At 50.3% G+C, this 22,217-nt stretch overlaps 1 protein-coding gene across 21 annotated transcripts in view; it reads left to right on the top strand.

Annotated features, from left to right (window-relative positions):
* PRRC2B (proline rich coiled-coil 2B) overlaps positions 1-22,217 on the top strand; it is a gene marked incomplete at its 3' end in the record, with an annotated part of 68,867 nt that overhangs the window by 23,093 nt on the left and 23,557 nt on the right. For 14 of the 21 annotated variants that reach the window (XM_083596806.1, XM_083596808.1, XM_083596807.1 and 11 more), the window contains exons 7-23: positions 1,464-1,705; positions 1,789-1,910; positions 2,894-3,027; positions 3,775-3,865; positions 5,478-5,670; positions 7,304-7,616; positions 7,910-8,100; positions 8,957-9,158; positions 10,266-10,491; positions 11,856-14,036; positions 15,453-15,640; positions 17,227-17,372; positions 18,509-18,650; positions 19,780-19,862; positions 20,114-20,305; positions 20,577-20,771; positions 21,968-22,054. In XM_083596806.1, coding sequence (XP_083452932.1) covers positions 1,464-1,705; positions 1,789-1,910; positions 2,894-3,027; positions 3,775-3,865; positions 5,478-5,670; positions 7,304-7,616; positions 7,910-8,100; positions 8,957-9,158; positions 10,266-10,491; positions 11,856-14,036; positions 15,453-15,640; positions 17,227-17,372; positions 18,509-18,650; positions 19,780-19,862; positions 20,114-20,305; positions 20,577-20,771; positions 21,968-22,054 — 4,928 coding nt within the window. The remainder of the gene's footprint in view (positions 1-1,463; positions 1,706-1,788; positions 1,911-2,893; positions 3,028-3,774; positions 3,866-5,477; positions 5,671-7,303; positions 7,617-7,909; positions 8,101-8,956; positions 9,159-10,265; positions 10,492-11,855; positions 14,037-15,452; positions 15,641-17,226; positions 17,373-18,508; positions 18,651-19,779; positions 19,863-20,113; positions 20,306-20,576; positions 20,772-21,967; positions 22,055-22,217) is intronic. The other 7 variants (XR_014543965.1, XM_083596816.1, XM_083596810.1 and 4 more) reach the window with 2 other exon arrangements.

The following is a 22,217-nucleotide window of genomic DNA, read 5'->3' as shown; positions in this document are numbered from 1 at the left end:
ACAGAAATGGATAAGTTAATCAAACTAGTTCAAACGAGAGAAGGAAGGTTTCAGATTGTTGATTTTGCAGAGAGGTGGAAATGTTTTGTTGAGTCCAGGGACACAAGATAGGCAAATGTAAGATGGAAAAGACAACACTAGGAACATGGGCCTGGTGGGTGGCCTAGAGGACAGCCGGTTTGTTTTGGTGTTTTCTTCCTGTCCTTGTCTCTTACAAGGGTACTGTGAACACTTGGCACCTCCAGCTCCCCCTTCTCCGCTTGGAGACAAGGGTGAAAGGTGGAACCTGTTGGCCATAGTGATGTTTGTGATTTACTGTATTGTGCACAGCTGTGATTGGCCAGCAGAGTAAATGGACAGCAAATACTCCAGGGAGTCTCTGAATTATAGGAAGTTTATGAATAGGGTTGGGGCTGGGGGGGGGGAGGGGGGGAGACCTAGGACTGTTGGACTAATGCTATGGATTATGGTACAGAAAAAATGCTTCTGGTAGGGCTCTGCCCCACCTTGCCCTGCTGACCAGCTTCCCTTGATAGGAACCTTTGAAAAACTCAGCTGTGTGTTCAGACAGTGGTGTATTTTGCTAGTTCTGAAGCAGAGTTCTAGTTTATTTGCCATTTTCACAATGTGGAACTCCCAAGAGTTGACATTTCCCATTAATAAAGCAGCTAACATTCTGAATTCAATTTGTCATATCTCCACCGTACTCCCTGCAAGATTCAAGGCTTTCATATACATTCACATAAGGCAGAGGTGGGGACCCTGCAGCCCTCCTGATACTGTTGGACTCCAGTTCCCATCAGCCCTCAGTGGCCAGGGATGATGAGAATTATAGTCAATAATATCTGGAGTTCCATTGGCTCCCCATCTCTGATATAAGGGCCCATAGCTGCTGTTTTCCAGTATTAAGCAGCCTTTCCCAAACTGATTCCCTCCAGATGTTTTAGACTATATGTCCACATCAACCCTGACTCTTGGCCATGTTGACTGGGTCTTGGCAGTTGCAGTCTAAAATGTCTAGAGGGCATCAGGCTGGCAAACACTGTCTTAATGTTTCAAATGGTACCTGTGGATTGAGTTAAGAGCATGGGATCTGATAAGTAGTAAAAATACAGCTATTTCATTTTCAAAACAAACAAACTGTTCTTTATATTTTCTAGTAGCAGCAGCAGCAGCTGTAGCCAGACAAAAACATTCCTCTTTAACATTCACATCCAATGCCCTTTCAAAATGTGTTAGGGAGGGGGGTTATCAGGTTCTCTTTGTTTTTATTTTGATTATGTATTTGTGTTTTTATATTGTGATTTTATCCTGTGAACTGCCCTGAGACCTGCGGGTATAGGGCAGTATACAAAATTTAATAATAATAATAATAATAATAATAATAGTAGTAGTAGTAGTAGTAGTAGTAGTAGTAGTAGTAAAAATGTTCATCTTAGAACTGTGATTTCCCCTCCACACAGATGTCACAAGTTGGAGGGAGGGCGGCGGCAGAAACATAACCCCTGCTGCATCTTTGACCGCCTCCCTGGCTGAGCTGGGCTGCAAGACCTCCAGCGCAGGAGACGGAGCCCCCTCCTCAGCAAACGCCAGTGACCTTAAGGAGCCCTCTCTCCGCTCTACTCAGCCGATCCGCAAGGGGGCTTCGCAGTTCATGGCCAATGCCTACCAACCCCCAACTTACCATGACATGCTACCAGCTTTCGTGAGTCTTCTCCTTCTTGCTGTCTCTTTTGACACTTGTGTTTTGAACTTTTCGGTTTTGAACTCTTGTTCATTTCTTTCCAGATGTGCTCAAACCAACCATCCGAGACTCCTGGGCCGGTGGACCGTGGGTCCTTCCCCCTCCCACAGTTTCGCCTGGAGCCCCGTGTCCCTTTCAGACAATATCAGACCAACGACCAAGATGGGTAAGGCTGTTGCTAGTTAGACAGGTTCATGTCAGTTGCTACCAGCTACGATGGCTGTGTTCTGTTTCCAGTACCAGTAGTGCTGGAGACCACAGGAAGGGAGAGTGCTCTTTTGCTCGAGTCCTGCTTGCCTGTTTCCCGCAGGAATATGGCTGGCCACTGTGAGAAGAGGATGCTGGACTGGATGGGCCATGGCCCTGATCCAGCAAGGCTTTTCTTAAGTTCTTTAAAGGCAAGGAGCATTATCAGAACAACTGGCTCATCTGTCACAGCAGCTGAGCCTTTGCAGTGCTGGTTGTGACTGGTGGGAGTTATAGTCCAAGATAGCTGTGTTGGTCAAGACTGATGGGAGTATTAGTCCAAAAATGACTGGGCTAGTCAGGGCTGAGGGGTGTTGTAGTCCGGGGGTGTTGTAGTCCAAGATAGTCATGCTGGCCAGGACTGATAGGTGTTGGAGTATTCCAGGTTGGCCAAGAAAATAGACACGACGTACTTCTCTCTGGTTAAAAACAGCGCTGGGGAGATGGCGGGGAGGTGATTGAATGACAGCCATGGCAACGGGAAGGGGGTTTAGCCCTGCTGCTCACATCCCATTTGTGTACTTTGTTTCTTTTGTACATCGCTCTGCGATCCCATGTGATGAAGGGGGGTTATAATGATGATGGATGATGATGGCAATGATATCTTCCAAGGCTAATAGCACAGGGGTGGGTGCTGTTTACGTCTCAGAAATGCCATAGGCTGAAGCGTTCCGACGCCTGGGAGAGACCACTGGTGAATTGCTCGTGTCTCGGCTTGTTTGGCCTTGAGACCTGTCTGAAGTAGCAGGTGCGGCTGACTGCTGAGGGCGCAAGCACAGCGTGGCCACCTTGTTTGCTGCACCAGCCCTCGCTGCTTGCTTTAGGCGGCTCACCCTGTCCCTTTGTCGGCTGTGCACGTTTCCTTAGCAGGCACACAATGTCTTTCTGCCTTGCTCTCCACAGAAAAGAAAACCGGCTTGGGGTCTTGCGCCCTGCCCGGCCGCAAGGGGAGCGGGTTCCCCGGCCCACTATCATCAACGCAGAGAACCTGAAGGGGCTGGATGAACTTGATAATGATGCAGACGATGGATGGGCAGGTAAAAGGCCCACTTGCGTGAGTTTGGGCTCTGTGGCCAGGCTGTAGTGTTCAATTTCTGGGTCCCATCCCTCCCCCTTCCTTTGGTGGCTCACATGGGTCCCTTCTCCCTCTGCCCACTCATGATTATAGTAAAACAAAACAAAAAAAACCCCCCAAAGCATTGCATTGATGGAAGGTGCTGACGTCTTTCTCTAGTGCCAAACCGGTAGGGTGGTTCACTATTTTTGTTTGTTTATTTAAAAGCATTTCTAAACAGCTTAATATTTTAACAGTCCCTAAGCAGTGCACGCTATGTGCAGCGGGAGGGAATCCAGGGCCCATGCTGATATTTTTTGTTATTACCGTTAACAGCCTAATACATTACCAGCTCAAGGCAATTTACGCATAAGGTAATTAAATTTAAAAATATAGAAATGAAAAATACATTTAAAACAAGACCTAAACCCCTAATCAGCGAACATTTGTAGTAAAAACCCTTTTATCCAGCTGGGGAAAAATGTCTTCAGCTCTTTGCGAAGTGGAGATGGTGGGCGCCTGTTGTATATTGAGAGGAATGCTATTCCACAGAACATGGGCACCACACTAAAAACCCTGCTCCTCTGAGTTACTGCAGAGCTGGTTTCTGAGATCTTTGGCCTTTTGTGTCCTGTTGGTTTTGAGTGACAGGCCCAGCCAGACGTAGGATGTGCAGATAACTTCAGGGAAGTGAGCTAACCACCCTCCATCTCTTTTGTTGCTGTTGCAGGGATCCATGACGAAGTGGATTACTCAGAGAAACTGAAGTTCAGCGAAGATGAAGAAGAGGAGGAGACTCATAAGGACGGGAGGCCAAAATGGTAAGAGCAGTGGTGGGACAGGGAATCCACAGCTTAGCGGGCCTCCTTCAAGCAACACAGAGAGAGGTTGCTGTGCCCATGAATGTGGGTGAGAGAGGCAGAAGGTAGTGAGGCCTGCTTTGCACACAGAGCAGGAGGAGGAAATATTTTTCAGCCGCAGGGCCATGCTCTCATTTGTCTTATCTAGCCTGACATCCTTTTCTCACGGTTGAGAACCAGATGCCTGTGAGGAAAACTGCAAGCAGGACCTGAGCACAAGTGCCCTCTCCCCTTCTGTGGTTTCCCAACTGATTTTCAAAAGCATTAGTGCCTCTGACCATGGAGACAGAGCAGAGCCATCGCAGCTGTTGATAGCCTTCTCTTCCATGAATTTGTCCTGTCCTGTTTTAAAGCCATCCTAATTGGTGGCCAACACTGCCTCTTGCAGGAGCAAGTTCTATATTTCAGCTGTGTGCTCTGCGAAGGTCTTTCTTTTACCTGTCCTGACTCTTCCAACATTCAGCTTCATTGGGTGCCTCTGAGTTCCATTGTTACGAGAGAGGAAGAAAAGTTTTCCTCCACCCACTTTCTTCAGGCCGTGCAAAATTTAATGAACTTCAATCATGTCATCTCTTCTTTGACTTTTCTCTAAACTCTACAAAGTCCCAAGCGCTGCAGCCTTTCCTTATGTGCAGTTCTCTGGGGGCTGCATGCCAGGGGTGCATGTGACCATATGAAAAAGTGGACAGAGCAATGGACGTGACTTTCACCTTTCTAGGCTAGGTTGCCTTGCAGAGGTGTCTGTACACATATACACTGCCCCTGCCCCAATCTTTCCAACCAGGCACGCAAGCCACATTATCACAGCTGCAGGACGTTCTATCCAGGCAGAAGCAGTCAAAGGCAAAGCAGTTGAGGGATATGATTGGATGTGGAACAGGAGTGTGTGGCATTGGGAGAGTCCCAAGGGCTTGAGTTACCCCCACCCCAATGCAGAAGGCCTCTGCTGCTGTCCTCAACAGCTGCAGTTGATAGGAACATAGGAAGCTGCCTTATGCCTGTTCAGAGAAATTCTCAGTCCAGTTCCATATTATCTGCACTGACAGGCAGCAACTCTAGGGTTTGAGGCTGGAGCCTCTCTCAGCCTTATTTGGAGATGCCAGGGATTGAACCTGGGGTCTCCTGCAGGCAAAGCACACGCCCTGCTACTGACCTACAGCCTTTCTTGGCTAAAAACAGGAAGGCCAGAAAAAGGGTCCATCTAGCTTCATATTATCTATGCTCACTGGCAGCAGCTCTCCAGGGTTTTTAGACAAGGGACCCCCCTAGCCCTGCCTAAAGAAGCTGGGGGCTGAACCTAGCAGCTTCTGCAATCAAAGCAGATGCTCTGCCCCATTGTACTTTGCCTTTCTCTTCAGTGGCATGTTTGGAGAAGATTTTCCACTTCTCTTTAGGTCCTGATGAGCCTCTGTATGGCTTGATGGGGTGTGTATATGTGTGGCATAGATAGATAGATATAATGTGTGTGTGTGTGTGTGTGTGTGTGTGTGTGAGAGAGAGAGAGAGAGAGAGAGAGCGCGGACTTGAAGTCCAGTTGGTGCTGTTTTAACATCCAATGTGTCTTAATTGACAGGAACACCTGGGACCCCAGAAGGCAGCGGCAGCTCTCCATGAGCTCAGCAGACAGCACAGAGGCCAGGCACCCCCCAGAAGAAGCAAAGAACTGGGGCGACTTGGCTGGCCTGTCTCGGCCAATCCGTAAAGGACCAGATAACTTGCCTCCCTCAGGGAAAGTGAATGGCTGGGCTCCCCTTTCAGACTATCAGGTATGGTGGGCTTGCTCAGCAAGGTGGCTTGCAATTATCAACTGCTATGTTAGTGTGCCATGTTAGTGGCTGCTATGAAGGAGATGGGAAAGGGCTTTTGCATATAGCGTTAAAAACCTTTTTCTGTACTGTGCTACTGTGAGGTGTGCATTTCCAGGCTGCTTGAGTGTTTCCCCATATTAAAAGCAACCAGAATACATTCCTGCATTCATTCATTCATTTTTGACCAAACATTTTTATTGGCACTATTGCAATGTTGTTTTTGTTCTTTTAATTTTCCCCCCTTGTTCTCCCCCACCCCCATTTTTGGTACACAAATTCAATATAGAAAGTAGAAATGCAAAAATGATTAAATATGAACGGAAAAAAGAATATTCAGTATATATAAATAAGTTACACAACCTACTTATTTATCTATTGCTCATTTCACTGCACATTCAGATGTGCACATGTATGAACATACTATCACATGCATACATGGGTTGCTATTACTTCTTTATGCTCTATTCCACAGTATTATGCTTGACTGTTACACTAGGGGCGGGGCCCCTGCTTGCTCTGCTCACCAACCCCCCTTGCCACTCCCTCCACATTAACCCCCTAGATTTCCCATTCCTGCTTCATGTAACTACTGAACCCACTTTTCACTCTTCTGCTTTGCAATCCTACTTCGCACCCCTGTTTTCACCTTCACCCCACATCCATGCCTCCTCCCACTCCCTTTTTTGTAACTCTCCCCACACACAAACCACCTTCATGGTGACCTAGAATCATAGAATTGGAAGAGATCACAAGGGCCATCGAGTCCAACCCCCTGCCAACCAGGAAACACCATCAGAGCACTCCTGACATATGGTTGTCAAGCCTCTGCTTGACAACCTACGTCTTCCTCCTCCCACACTTTGCAACTACTGAGCACCCTTTTCGACTTCCGCCTCCTTATGAAGCCACCTGCCTTCTCTTCCACAGCCCCTTTTGCATTTCCGCATTCCCTCCCTCACTGCCATTCTATGCAACTTTGCTCCCCTACCTCACCCTGACTTCATGCAAATTCAGGCACTACAGATTCTCCAGTGGGGGTTGTGGGATGCAGCCTTTCATTTTTATGTACCGTATTTTTCGCTCTATAGGGCGCACCGGACCATAGGGCGCACCTAGATTTTAGGGGGGGGGATAAAGAAAAGGCTTGCGGATAGCGGGAGTTGGTGCTGCGCTCCCCGGGCTTTGGGCTGCTATCCACAAGCCTTCGGAGCCCGGCGGGCACTCCTGCCGCGCTCCGAAGGCTTGTGGATAGCTTCCTGCGCACCGACCCCTCTCGCTCTCCAGGCTTCAGTGAAAGCTTGCATTCGCTCCATAGGATGCACACACATTTCCCCATCATTTTTGGAGGGGAAAAAGTGCGTCCTATAGGGCGAAAAATACAGTATATAGGAATGTACAAAAATGTGGTGTATAGATACCTGAACAAATAAACATAAGAGAAGGGAGCACATTTCCCAACTTTGCAGATTTCTCCTGCTTGGCGTGGAAATGTTGGTACATATTTTCCCTCTCCTTGGTGCGAGTGCCTTTGAACTGTGGTTCATCACTGTAAGGACCTTCTTACTCTTCACTCCCCTGCCTCCTGTGCTAGAAACCTTCACTGGGGGGCCTCCGGCAACAGTCTTCTGAGGACAAGGAGGAGAAGCTCCCCCTGCGGCAGAAGTTTGTCCACTCTGAGATGTCCGAGGCTGTCGAGCGGGCCCGGAGGCGGCGGGAGGAGGAGGAGCGGCGAGCGCGGGAGGAGCGCCTGGCCGCTTGTGCTGCCAAGCTGAAGGAGCTGGATCAGAAGTGCAAGCTGGCACAGAAAGCTGGAGATGGCCACAAGCACGTGGAGAACGAAGAGCCCAGGCCCGCCACCTTGGAGATGGCCAGCCCGCCGGAGAACAGCCATGCTGTCCGGAAAGGTAGGGCTGCACTGGCTGGATTCATTGGAGGCCATAGGAGCTATCATACACTGAAGCAGACCATGGGTCCCTCTGGCTTAGTATTACCTACAATGGTTGGCAACAGCTCTCCAGGGTTTGAGAAAGAAAATGTTCCCCAGCCTTACCTAGAGATGCTGGGAATTGAACCAAGGGCCCTCTGTGTGCAAAACAGATGCCCTGCTTTTGGGGTGAGGGGAGGGCATCTGGGCCAACCGAGAGGTGCCTCGCCTGGAGCATCTTTGTTAAGAAGACTTTTTTCTCTCTCTCCTCAGCAAACCCTGAGTTTCATACCCAGGAAACTTCTTCCCCTCCTGCTTACCTGGAGGAGGAAACTCTGGCCACGTCGGCAGCACACCGGAGCAGCAGTGAGGAGGAGCTCCGAGAAGCTGTGTCCCCCGCACAGGAATTTAGCAAGTACCCAAAACTGCTTCCCCCACGGTTCCAACGGCAGCAGCAACAGCACGTAAGAACCTCCACTGCGCCAAACACGCCGTTCATCTCGGAGGGGTGTGTCTATGCGCCATGGGGGAGAACTCTCTTTCATGTTATGTTGGCCACAGCTGCACTGTATATTTTAAGCATTAGGGCTGCCTCTTCACCAGTCACGGCCTCCCCCAAAGAATTCTGTGGCTGGCTAAGGGGTGCTGACATTTGTTAGGAGACCACCTCCCTGTTCCTCTCCCAGAAGGGCCTGGGATAGAGGGCTTGACCACTCTGGAAATCGTATCCCCCTGAAGGGAGTAGGGTTATCCTAACAACTCTCACAACCCTTAAGAGTTACGGCTTCACCCAGAGAATCCTGGGAACTGTAGTTTAATGGTGCTGAGAGTTGTTAGGAGCACCCCTGTTCCCCCTCACAGAACCACCATTCCCAGAGTTCCCTGGGAGGAGGGACTGATTGTTAAACCACTCTGGGAACTGTAGCTCTGGAATAAGTTCTAACAATAAACTACAGTTTCTTGAGGGAAGCCGTGAATGTTTAAAGTGCTTGGGAGTATGGGTGGATTATTAAACTACTCTGGCACCTTCTGCATGCAAAACCCTGGCCATCGCCTAAAAATAGAATAAGAGTTCAGTCCTCATAGAGCCAGACCATTGGTCCATCTAGGTCAGTATTGTCAATACTGACTGGCAGTGCCTCTCCAGGATTTCAGGCAAGGAGAATTTCCACCAACTGGAGATGCCATTGGGGGCTGAACCTGATTTAACCCAGAGGCGTAGAATTATGGGAATAGGGAGTCCAACAATGTGGTTTCTATTCAGGGGCTATGCAGGAACCTGCACTCCATGCCCATTTAGTTTTTTTTCTCCCTCTTAAGGACCAGCTGTACAAAATGCAGAGCTGGCCGCAGTCCCAGGTCTATCCTCCCTCCTCCCACCCTCAGCGGACCTTCTATCCACCACATCCACAGATGCTGGGCTTCGACCCCCGTTGGATGATGATGCCTTCCTACATGGACCCTCGCATGGTCCAGGGGCACCCCCCGGTGGATTTCTACCCCTCAGCCCTCCATCCTTCAGGTAATGTTTTCTTAAAAGGAAGAAAACACCAGTGCTTAGTTAAATTGCATCAAATCATAGTTTGTGCTAACCAGGAGTTAGAATGCAACCATGGTTTAGCTTTCATACAGACAAACCATGGTTTAGAGCTGATTGCCTGCTTTCATTTTCCTCTTGCTCTCTGTACACCCCATTTTCTATATCTCTTTGTAAGCCATGGTGATGAGCTGATAATCCATGTGAGCAAAGGCTGGTGCACTGATGTCATTGTAAGGGTCAGGTGATTGACAGGTAGGCAGCCCCACCCACTTGTCATGCCGGACCCTGCAGGATATTGGGGGGGGGGTGGAGAGATAAGGTTTAAGCCTTCCAGCTAAATCCAGTTCCCCACTAAAGCCTTAGAGGTAAGGGTCATTGAGAAATATTTAATGTTTTGTAAAACACAGGGCCCAATAGAACAGAACCCAGGAAGTTTTTAGATCTCTAATGTATGTTCCACAAAGTATATGGAAACAAATAAAAACATTTCCAGAGATCATCCCAAAGGCACATCTAGTCCGGCATCCTGTTCTCACAGTGGCCAACCAGAGGCCCCCAAGGGAAGCTCACAAGCGGGAATGGGAGCGCAACCTGCAATTCCCAGCAGTTCCCAGTATTCAGGGGCACACTTCTTCTGACACTGGATGTAGCAGGTAGCCATCATGGCTAGTAGCCATCAAGAGCCTTATCTTTCAGATATTTGTCTAATCTTCTTTTAAAGCCATCCAAACTAGTGGCTGTCACTAGTGGTTTGATTTGTTCATTGCAGTTAATTATTCAAAGGTTGCTAGCCTTCATGCCTGCCCCAGGGAAGGAGTTAGAGGGCACCTCGGGACTGGGGATTACATCAGGGGTGAGATGAGCACAGGATGCTATCTTAGACTGAGTCAGATCATTCATGCACGTAGCACACTGACCAACAGTCACTCTCAGACATTTTTTGGGGGGGGGTCGTGTATGTGCATCTATCTCTCCAAGCCCTACACACAGAAGCTGGGGCCTCCTGAGTGCCTCTATCTCAGAACCCAGTTTGGGCTCCCAAGCTTTCCATTGCCTCCTCTCCTTATCTCTCCTTCTGTCCCAAAACAGGGGCCATGAAGCCGGCGGTCCAGCAGGATTCCCTGACCAATAGCAGCTGCCTGTCGAAGGAGCAGAACAGCCAGCCCTCCATGCAGCAGGAGAGGAAGCCTGTGTCCGGGGAGACCCCTCCACCAGTGTGGGGTCAGGAGAGCTACACTCCCTCTCAGAGCAAAGGCTGCCCCATTTCCCGCCCGAAACAGACCGAAGGCATGGCCAGCGAAGGACTGCACGCCAGGTGAGGGGGAAATCTGCCCAGGTGCTCTCATCATGAGGACACTCAGGCCCCTGGCTCGGTATTGTTTGAATTGACAATGCAGCTGTTCTTCTGGGTTGCAGACGATGATCTCTCCTAGCTCTGCTTGGAGATGCCATTGAACCTGGAACCTTTTGCATATAAAGTTCCGCCACTGAGTTACAGCCCTTCTCCTAAAACCTACGATACTCCCTTATCCCGAGTCAGATCCATTGGTCCACCTAACTCAGTACTGTCTGCACTGATTAGCATGCTGGGGACTGAACTTGGGATTATTTGTAAGTCATTGGCACGGTGGCAGTGCTCCTGTTGTAAACCACCTTGCTTGGATCAGGCCGCAACCTTCCCAAAGCAATGATATTCCAGACTTTTCAAACTGCCTGAGGAAAGGGAAATGTTTTTATCCAGCACTGAGAAATTATGAGAAGGAGTCTGTAGGGACGTTTATATTTTTGAATTCTGAATGATCCGGATTTTTTAACTAAAAAAATAAGCTGTTTCGCTAAATTGCCTCTGGATTTGAGTCCTCGACCACCCGCCTATGCTGCAGCCCTCCCTTGCGCTATGTGCTCTGCCAGTAACTGGGCACTCCACTTTTGCGAAGTGCCCAGTGCCTAGAGGGCAAGAAGAAAAGCAAAAATTACAGCATATTCATGATAGAATTGTAGAGTTGGAAGGGGGACTCCAAGGGTCATCTGGCCCCACCCCCTGAAATCATAAGCATTCATTGCAGTGAGTGAGAGTGGCAGGTGATGGTCTTGGGAGTTTTCTAATATTAAATCTGGACCAACTGCGACTGCAAGTCCACAGTACTTTGCTTTTGCTGAAACAGAACTCTAGCAAAAGCCAGCATCCTGTTCTTACAGCGGCTAACCAGATGCTCCAACTGATACTCGGAGGCAGAACATTGCCCTCATGGCTAGTACCCATTGATTGCCTTCTCTTTTATGAGCTTGTCTGAGCCTCTTTTAAATCCATCCAAGTTAGTGGCCACCGCTGCATCTTGGATGCAGAGAGATGGAGGAGGAATATGAATATTGGAAGGCTAAGAACCTAAGGAAAGCCCTGCTGCATCAGATGAAAGGCCCACCTAGTCCAACATCCTTCTCACAGCTGGCCAACCAGGTGCTCTCATGGGAAGCCCACAAGCAGGACCTGAGCCCGCTAGTGATTCCAGGGGAAATGGTGTATCCTCTCCAGCAGGGAAGGTGGTACATAGCTGTCGTGGCTAGTAGCCACTGATAGCCATATCCTCCTCCATGAACCTGTCTGATTGTCTTTTAAAGCCATCACAAGTTGTTGACTGATTTTTTTATTTTTTTGTGGGGGACATTTTCATTTTTCAGGAACAACAGCTCCTACTCATCGCAGAGCACCAGCATCAACCCTGCACGTGACCTGTTTGAGGAGTCCAGAGAAGATTACTTAAACATCTTCGACAAGAAGCCCCAGGCCAATTTTGACAGCTGCATCGGCTCCTCCCAAAGGCTGAGCCAAGACCGTCTCTTCCCACATCAAGAGTGTGCCCCTTCTGTTAGCACTGCCGACCCTCACCACACCAACCTGAGGAGCTCCTCCTTGGAAGCCGGCTTGGCCCACAGTGATAAGAAGCCAGAGTACAATGGCTGGGATACCAGCCACTATCAGAATTCCTCGGATGGGACGGCTTCTGCAAATGAAGAGGCCTGCCGAGATGAGCAGTCCTTTGGCGCTGAGGCATGGAAGAAAGACGGACCTGCCAGCAAGCCGGCAACTGCCAAGCCAGGGTGGGCTTCTGAGAGCCGAAGTGCCAGCAGCCAGCAGCAACAGCAGCAACAGCAGCAGCAGCACCAGGAGCAGACAGGGAGGGCTCGAAGATCTGGCCCGATTAAGAAGCCAGTCCTGAAGGCTCTCAAAGTCGAAGAGAAGGAGAAAGAGCTGGAAAAGGTGAAAGCAGATGGGGAAGAGGCCGCCCCTCCCCCACCAAAGGAGAAGGCCCCGGTTCACAAGGCGCAGGAGGAGGAGGAGGAGGATGACCATGATTCTGCTGCCTTGCTCCATTCTGCCCGCTTCCACTTGCTGGACGAGAAGTACCCCTCTCGGACAGTGGTCCAAGAAGCCGAGAAACCATGTGAGGAGGAGAAGGAGGAGGAGGGTGAAGAGCAGGAAGAGGAGGAAGAGGAGGAGGAGGAGAAAAATGGGAAAGTCTGGGAGGCCAAGCCTCAGTCAAGGGAGTCCAGTGACTTGCCCCCCACCAAAAGAAACAACTGGATATTTATTGATGAGGAACAAGCCTTTGGTGGAAGGGGACAGGGACGTGGTCGTGGCTTCCGGGAGTTCACCTTCCGAGGCCATGGCAGTGCTGTGGGCTGTGGCAGTGGCAACATCAGTAGCCGGGGTGCCTACAGCAGCACCAGCACTGGCGTCTGCAGTGCTCAGCGAAGTAGCAGAGGGCGGCCCCTGAGGGAATTCAACCAGCCAGAAGAGTTCCCACGAGGGAAGCTCAGGCGCAGGATTGCCAGCGAGACCCACAGCGAAGGTTCAGAGTACGAGGAGCTGCCCAAGCGCCGCCGCCAGCGGGGCTCTGAAAACAGCAATGAGGGTTCCCTTGCGGAAAGGGAGGAGAGTGACCTCAAGAAGGGAGACTTCCGTGACTCCTGGCGGTCCAACAAGATCTATTCGGATGACCAAGGCACCCTGGATGCCAGAGGGAGGGCCCCACGAGCTTTCGGGCGCTCGCTACCCCCGAGACTTAGCAATTCCGGGTATGGGCGAAGAGGCTTTGCTTCCAAGGAGCCTTCCCAGTGGCAGGGCCGGAACGGGGGGAACACGTGGCAGGAGTACGGCCACGGCACACCTTTGGACACCTTTGGGGCCAGGCGCCTGTCTGAGAGGGACTATAGCCAAGACTCATATAAGCACCCAGACTCCTTCACCCGGCGGGCCAATGTGGAGGATCCATTAGACAAGAGGCACTACTTCCAGGAGGATTATGGGGGTGATCCTGAGAATGCTGAGAATCGTCCTTTCCGCCGCCGCCGCCCACCTCGTCAGGACAAGCCTCCCCGGTTCAGGCGCTTGAGGCAGGAGCGTGAGTCCATGGGGCAGTGGAACCCGGAAGACAGCGGAACCAACCTCCTAGCTTGCCAGTGGCCAGGGAGAGCCAAGCTGACCATGATGGATCGGGGTGGTGCCGCTACCAGGAGGTCTCCTGAGCTGCCCTACCAGAACTCCTCTGACCATGCCAATGAGGAGTGGGAGACGGCCTCTGAGAGCAGCGACTTCAGCGAGAGGCGGGAGAGGCGCGGTGGCAGTGCCATCTCAGAGGGCGAGGCCCAACTGGACGGCAATCTCTCCAGCAGCGGCATGGGTGAGAAGAGGGAGCTGGCCAAGAGAAGCTTCTCCAGCCAGAGACCCTTAGTGGATCGGCAGAGCCGGAAAGCCGATTCGACTGGGTTTGGGGAGAAAGCTGTGAGAGCTGGTGGGAATGGAGCAGCCTCCTGCTACGAAAGCCAGCAGATGAATGGGGCACAGATAAAAACAAAAAGGTAAGCCTAACAGCTTTAATGTCCTCCCACCTCCCAAAGTAATGGCTGTAGTTGTGCAATCAGATCTTCTGCTTAATAAACAAAATATTTTGCTTTATTCGTTTTGTAAAATTGATGCGGTGGGTCTTCCACTTACGTGACGGTTCAGTTCTGGGAGTCCCATTTACAAGGCCAAAATCGCGCCCCTCAGAATTGCCCCTTCCCCATCCCCACAAGGCAGGACTGCTTACCAGGGACTGGGAAAGTCGCACAAGGGCTCTGGGAGCTCCTGTGACCTTAGACACCCTGGGAAGCAACTGGCCGGGCTTTGGGAAGGAGGCACGAGCGATGCCACCAGAACTCTTGCACTGCCTTTCCAAAGTTTGAGAAGTGAGGAAAACACACTGGGTGGGGGAATAAATAAATGGAGAGTGGGAATGGTGGGTTTCCCCCTACCTGTGCAATTATTATTCCCCCACCTGCAAAAAGCTGCTATTGTATAAGTTTACAGTACACCACCCAGTTGTAGAAAAAACACAGTCAAAGTGGTTTGCGAAAAAGACAAAACTATAAAATTATCAATAAGAGAATTAATAATAGTTTGAGACTTTCAGAATGTTAAAATAAAGTAACAATAGGCTCAAAACAGATTAAAGCTCACTCCAGCTTTCTAAACATCTGGATAGGATTGTCTAAATAAAAATGTTTTTAGCAGGTGCCCAAAAGAGTACAGTGAAGGCACCTGCCTGCTATCTATAAGCAGGGAGCTCCAGTGTGTAGGTGCTGCCACAGTAGAATATTGATTGCTTACGAATGGAGAATGGGTATTACATGGTACCTATAATGGTGGCAGTAGTGGGCTTATGTAGCATAAGGCGACTTTGCATGTAAGGATGTGCCCAGATTGCTGCACTGCACTTAAATTCAACTTCTTGTCACACTGTGGGCAAAAGCCATGGCTCAGTGGTAGAGCACCTGCTTTGCATGTAGAAGATCCCAGGTTCAGTCTCCGGCATAATCTCCAGGTAGGACTGGGAATGCCTCCTGTCTCAAACCAAAGAGTCACTGCCAGTCATCTTTTGCAGCCCAAAAGTAATCTTCTGAGGGCCACATGCCAGTGATGGCTGGAGCCTGAGGCACAAACAGAGCAACCAAGAAAAAAGCTTTTACATTTCTGTTTTCTGCACATACTGGTGCCCACATTTCTCTTATCTATCCTCCATCCAGACAAGGACACAGTCCAGCCAGGCTAAAAAAATACTTAGGCTGTGAAGCAGGACCAGTGAGGCCTCGCATGAGGGGGTGTGGCTTGGCAAGTTCCAAGACCAAGAAAGAGAGGCCTGGAGGGTCACATTCAGGCCCCCAGGCAAGAGGTTTTCCCATCTTTGCATGAAACAATCTTCCCTGAAGCTGGTGGTCTTTCGCTTTCTCTTCTAGATCTCCCGACGACAGTGCGGGGCTTGACCCCAGCAGTCCTGAGAGCAGCCATTCCGTTTACGGCTCCCATGCTAACCTGAGCAGTACCGAAGGGTTGGGAAAGAATCCAGAGAGGGAGCCCAAGTCTGGAACCCAGCAGATGGGAGAGAAGGGAGAGGCCATTTCTCAGTTTGAGCTGAGCTACGGAAGTAAGTCCTGTTCACTTAATCCAATAGAGCAGCCTTTCTCAACCTGTGGGTCCCCAGATGTTGTTGGACTACAACTCCCATCATTCCTAGCTAGCAAGGCCAGAGCTGAGGGATGATGGGAGTTGTAGTCCAACAACATCTGGGGACCCACAGGTTGAGAACTGCTGCAATAGAGGATGAGCTTCTGGTACACAGTTTGGGGAATCGTCTGTCTGCTTTCTGTGCATTTGGACACATCTTCAAGTGATTGTTCCAAACCACCTGAAGGTGTCTATCGAGAGAAGATGCAGTGGTTTGTGATTTGTCAGAGATTCAGAGAAGTGCATAATCTGATAGACAGCTCTGTTCCAGTCTGTCGTTGTTCCAGTCTGGATATAAATCCAGGACCAGTGCATTAGATCAGTTCACTTCAAGATGTGGACCAAATGAATTCCCTCTCCGTGCCTAGAAATGATTGGGTGAGTCATGGCACAGGGCCTTTTCTGTAGTGGTGCCCTTCCTCAGGAAATTCGTTTGGCTTGCTGTCATGTAGCCCTTAAGTGAATGGTTGATACAGTCATAGCTCTTGTTATGTTTGCTTCAGGTTAAATCTTTTCAGATTGTGTCCTGCGGCGACCTGGAAGTACCGGAAAGGGTTACTTCCAGGTTTTGCCGCTGGCGCATGCGCAGACACTCAAAATGATGTCACACGCATGCGCAGAAGCGGCGAACCACGACACGCAGACACGGGTTGCATTCTGCTCATGTTGCAAACAGGGCTCCAGAACGCATCCTGTTCGCAACTAGAGGTACCACTGTATGTAGTTTTGCAAGGGTTTGGGATTGTTTTAACATTAACCCTGCTGCTGCAATTGGTTTGCTGCTGCTCTGGTTTCCCCCCCAAACGAGTGGTATTGTTGTGGTTTTTGTGGCAAATGTGTTTTTATCTTATATTGTAAGCCATCTTGGCTCCTGTAGCTTAAAGGCAGGTTGTGAAGCTTCTTCTAAAGAGAGACATCCTGGAATGGCTGTCCAGACTAGGATGAGTGGTAGGAGGAGTTCAAAGAATTGGTGTCCAATGATCCTGGGATGGGACCGAGTGGGCTGGGCTGGGCCACATCTGGACCCGGAGAGGGTATCAGAATGAGGACCCACCCAGATGCTTCCTGGTGCTTCTATTTTGTCCCCTTTGTCACCACGGCCTTCCAGTCACTCTTGCCAGCAAGTCTCTGGCTGCAAGGGAAGCGCCTTAAGATGCTTTGGGCTTCAAGCCAGCACTGCCTCCTGTCCGGACACAAAGACATGAGCACCAGCAAAAACAGCTCAGACCCAGTCCTCTTGGAGGAGTGTCCATTTGCTTGCCCAGTCTAAAGATACTTCTTGCTTGCCACGTTACAGCAGGAGCCCTTTAGGGGGTGGATGTTGATTGTTAGAACAACAGCAGAGCTTGGTCTGCCATGCTTTACACCTGCTGCACTTTGAACCTTAAAGGTTTTGAGTATTGAAGGTTTTGGATGAAACCGCAGCCCCAATGTCAAGTTCTTAGTCTAGTGAGAACCAGGGCAAAGTTGGAAATAAGCTGAAGTTGTCTTTAAACTGACTCTCAGATGGTATCATGGACGGACGGCTTTCAGGCCCTGCTGAAGAGACGGAAGTCGGACCGATTGGGAGCGAAGGCTTCATCGAGGTCCTGACAAAGAAGCAGCGGAGGTTGCTGGAGGAGGAGCGACGGAAAAAAGAGCAAGCAGCCCAGGTGAGCACCTGGGGGCAGGAATGCCCCCTGAACCTAGGTATACATTTTTAGCACACCCACACATGCCACATGTAAAGGCAGCTGTCTTAACAAACCAAGGTTTGGGTTTCATATCCTGGCATTATACATTCTAAACCAGGGGTGTGTGGGAACAACTTTTGCCTTCCAGGCATTTTGCAGAACTACAGCTCTCATCAGCTCCAGCAAGTGTGGCCAGTGGCCAAGGGTGATGGGAAGTGCAGCTCAGCAACATCTGGAGGGCCAAAGGTTCCCTTCTTCTGTTGTAAACCAAACTCTTTTGGGGGCCAGTAGGCACATTTGGAATTGTGAGAGCGTGCCATGGGCACTAGGAACAAAGTGGCTGGAACAATGTGTCTAATCCTGCCATACAATGAAGTGAGGGCATATTAAAGAGAGGAGGGGGTTTCCCAGTACATGAGAGGCTGCACTGGTGCAGAGAGGAACTGAGGAGGAAGAGCAAACAGCCTCTGGTTGTACACTGCGGACATTTGAGGGAGTAGTTACTGAGACCTTTCTCAGGTGCCATAGGAGGTACTTACTGGTAGGCACTCTGGATCCTTTGGGCACTTCATTGGCAACTCATTTTCTAAACCATCAGAAATGACAGGCAAGGACAACTTTGCCGCCACCACCAATCTTGGAGCAAAAGCTGGATAAAGCTGATCCTGTTCTTTCCCAGGCAAATCCCCATCCCAACCTGGAGACTTTATAGGAAAAAGGGGCAACCGTGTGTGGTCCTCCGGGGTGTTCCATGCAGCCCTTCCAAGGTCCTGCTGCCACTTTTACAGTGGGTGTTGTTGCCAAATGTGTGTCAGGCTCCTGTCTTGCCTGAAGATTGTGCTGTAGATTTGACTTCTCTGATGCCACTGTTTGCCAGTGTTCTAACAGATCTAGCCCACCACTGTTTCTTGCTTCCTGCCCCATGATGATGCTGTTGCAGATTAGGGTCTCTGCACAACTGCCTCTCTTCACCACCCCCTTGAGTTGGAAGAAAGAGGTTCACACTTTGGCCAGACAAAAACCAATGTTTCCTTGAGATTCTGTCTCTGGGTCAAAGCCTTCTAGTGTTTCCCAGGAGTCCTGACGCCCTTGGGCTTCCCTCGTTTCTCCCACAGGCTCCAGCCAAGGGCCGCGTCCTTCAGTCTCGTATCCCACCTCGCTTTGCCAAGAAACAGAGCAGCATGTGCCTTGAGCAAGGAGATGTTTCGGTTTCTGGAAACAGCCTGGGCACAGAGATCTGGGAGACCAACAGTCCAGGTGAGTCAGGTGTGTCTTGGTCAGGGTGGGGTGGGGGCCACATTCTCTTCCTGGATGTGCCAGTAGTTGGCATGGTCAGATGCAAAGGTGTGGGTGGAGCAGTGAATGCAAATTTTGCTTTTGTACAGTAGGCCAGTTTGTACACATGCGCTCTCTCCCTCTCTCTCTCTCTCTCTCTCTCTCTCTCTCTCTCTCTCTCACACACACACACACACACACACACACACACACACACCCTCTGTCCTCCATCCTGGCAAGCAAGAGGCATTGCCAGAGTTCAAGGACATGGTCCAGGCAGGGAGAAACACACAAGGAGGATATGAAGTAGGACTGCTCAGGCACGTGGCCTGGGAAGAGTCCCAAGGGCCAGATAGAGAAGGCTGCATTTGGCCCCAGACCTGAGATTCACCATCCCTGTCTGGAGGCACTTGTGAGTTACTCCATTTCCAGCAAACCCTGTAAACAACACTACCCTCTCTAGATTTTCTGGAAATGCATCAGATCCCAGGCAATCTCTGAAATGGAGCAGGGTAGGGAGAGGGAAACGGGGATGGTAGAAAGAGACGGAAAGGGGTGGTCCTGCTCACTTTCAGCTGTGAGCCTGCCAAACACTAGTATACCCAGCGCCTGGCAGATTACTGCTAAGGGAATGCAGCCACCCCTTCATCTATGAACGAAACTCAAAAGAAAACTCATCAAAACATAAGATGGAGGTAGGGCCATAGCTCAGTGGTAGAGCATCTGCTTTCCACGCAGAAAGTCCCAGGTTCTGTCTCCCATGGCATCTCCAGGTAGGGATGAAAGAAAGCCCTGCTTGAAATCCTGGAGAGACCGCTCCTAGTCAGTGTAGGCAGCACTGAACCAGATGGACCAACAGTCTGAATCGATATAAGCCAGCTTCTTACGTTCCCATGCACAAAAGGTATCAGGTAAAACCAAATTCAAACTGCTGAAGCCCATCCGTTCCATACGATTAAAAGCCAGAGGATAGGATTTCCCCTTACTGTTTGAGTTTTATTCTGCTTCCCCAACATGCATGTTTGAGAAAAGGCGACATATGTAACATGAGAAGCAGCCTGGGAGGCCTCTCTGAAGCATCTTAACCCCCGTTTATCTGCTCTTGCCACAGCACTCTCCGTTCAGTCATCTGGCACGGATTCCTGGAGCAAACCCGTCAATGCCTTTACCAGTAACGAATCCAGCTCCACCGAGGTAAGTGCACCCAAGCCTCTCCTCTGTAAAGAGGTGAAATGTAGGTGTGTAAAGAGGTGGGGATGCCTAGTGTAATAGAGGCTGAGCTGGTGTGGTCAGGAATTGAGCACGAAGAGCAACCGCTGTTGTACACTGTGGATATGGTGATGACTTTGACAAAGAGGCGTTAATTTTGGCGGTGGCCTCACGTTTCTTACGACTTGTAGCGGTATTGCTGGGAGGGGTTTTAACACTTTCCACGCTTTGCGCAGCAGGGATTTAAAGGCAGCCAGGGGGATAGTGGCATTGACCTGAGCGCTGAGTCGCGGGAATCCTCCGCCACTTCTTCCCAGCGCAGCTCTCCATATGGCACTCTCAAGCCTGAAGAGATGAGTGGAGGTGGCCTGGTGGATCCCAAAACTGACTGCCAGAAAGAGCAAGCGCCAAAGCAGTCAGATAAAAAGGTAACCTAGCTTAACTGCCACTGGCACCAGATGTGCTGTCTAGCATCTGGATCCAGCTGCTGGAAGTCAAGGGTGGTCTGGTTTTGTCAGGCACATTCTGGAAACCAGGCTCAATAGGGCTGGAAGTCTTCTAGCTCATTGTTGTCAACATTGGTTGGCAGCGGCTCTCCTGGGTTTAAGGCAGGGGACATTCTGAGCCTGACCTGGAGATGCTGGGAGCTGAACTTCCTTCATCCCTTTAAATCCAAGCCTCTCTTGTTTCCCTGATAAGGATTCAGAGCAAAGCCTGGGTCAGAGCAAGGACCACAAGCCGGGCCCAATTGGCAATGAGCGCTCCCTGAAAAACCGGAAAGGCTCTGAAGGAGCGGAACGCCTTGAAGGCAGCGTCCCCCCAGTCAATGGGGTGGAGATCCACGTGGATTCGGTCCTTCCTGTGCCTCCCATTGAATTTGGAGTAAACCCTAAAGTAAGGATTGCTTTTGCTTCTTCTTCCGCCTGTTATGGTTTTGTGGGCTTAGGCCCCAAATAACCGCCTTCATCCCTACCAACCTTCTTGGGTGTTAGCATCTGTTTGGGCAGGTGTGTGTGTGTGCTCTCTTAGGCCACAGTCATGACATGCATTTAAAGCAGTATGATGCCACTTTAAACAGTCATGGCTTCCCCCAGAGGTGTAGCTTGTTCAGGGTGACCAGAATTGTTACCACAGAGCTGCCATTCCCAGGGTGGTTTAATAGTCAAATCCTCTTCCCAGGGAACTCTGTGAGTAGGGGGAGTCTGTGCATGAGATGAGGTGAAACCATTTGCCTCAAGCAGTGGATCCAGCCCCCATTGTTGCGCTGCTGCCAGCTCCTCTGGGGCTTCTTGTGCCACTAACACAACAACAATGCCCTAACCACTGCCCCCTCTATATCCTCACCGCTGCTGCTGCATTGTGGCAGCAGTGTGGGTGTCGCCAGAGGTAAAGATACAATTCTGGTGATGGGGCTAGTGGCGGTAGTAGTGGGAGTGGGGGCAGAGTGGGGACCCAGACTGCAGGGGGAGGCATTAGGGCATTTTGCCTACAGTGGCAACAGGTCTCAGGCAGACCGTATCTGTAAGGTGAATAAGGCATCTCCTAACAACACTCAACAGACTACACTTCCCAGGATTCTCTGGGGGAAGCCATGACAGCTAAAGTGGTATCCCAGTGCTTTAAATGTATATTGCAGGTGGGGCCTAAGTTTCAATATGGGCCCAAATCTCATTCTCACTTCCCCACCCCTAGTGAAAGAGCTAATTAGCTCCTAGTGATAGGAGCTAATTTCCCTACTTCTTTCAACCCTTCATTTCTATGGGGAAAAGTTAAAGGAGGCACTGGAGCCTCTGCTAGGTTAGGGGGCTAACCTTGTCCCCTGTTAATCCTGACCATTAAAGTAGCAAGCCAGCTGCCCCCTGTGTCATTCCTTCCGTGTCCTTCACATAGCCTCACCTTGGGGGGTTTGCATCTAGATTGGGCTGGGGAACCACAGCATTCCAGATGTCGTTGGACTACATTTCCAATTATCCCCTGATCCTTGGCCATGCTGGCTGGGAACCTGATGGGAGTTCAGCAACCATAAAAGAACTGTAAGTTCTGCACTAAAAAGTTGAGTACAGGGTTATGTAGAAATTGCCTCTTTGCAGGATTCGGACTTCAGCCTACCCCCTGGACCGGCCTCCAGTACCACAGCTAACTCGGTCACAAAGCTTCAGGACGCCCTGGCCAGCAATGTAAGTAGACCTGCCTTTTGCATTCCTTCCCATTGGCTTCCAGTCTGCCTATCGACCTGCCCAGGTGGGAAGATCATCTGCTGATGCCCTTCTTCAGATCCTCCTCCTGCTGCCATTGGAAGTTGCTGATGACGAAGGAGGGGTCTTTTTGAACTACAGTACC

Source organism: Podarcis filfolensis, assembly GCF_964270895.1.
Source record: "Podarcis filfolensis genome assembly, chromosome: Z".
Lineage (NCBI taxonomy): Eukaryota > Metazoa > Chordata > Lepidosauria > Squamata > Lacertidae > Podarcis > Podarcis filfolensis.
The sequence above is the reverse complement of the archived record's forward strand: the minus strand, read 5'-3'. Positions and strand labels throughout refer to the sequence as shown.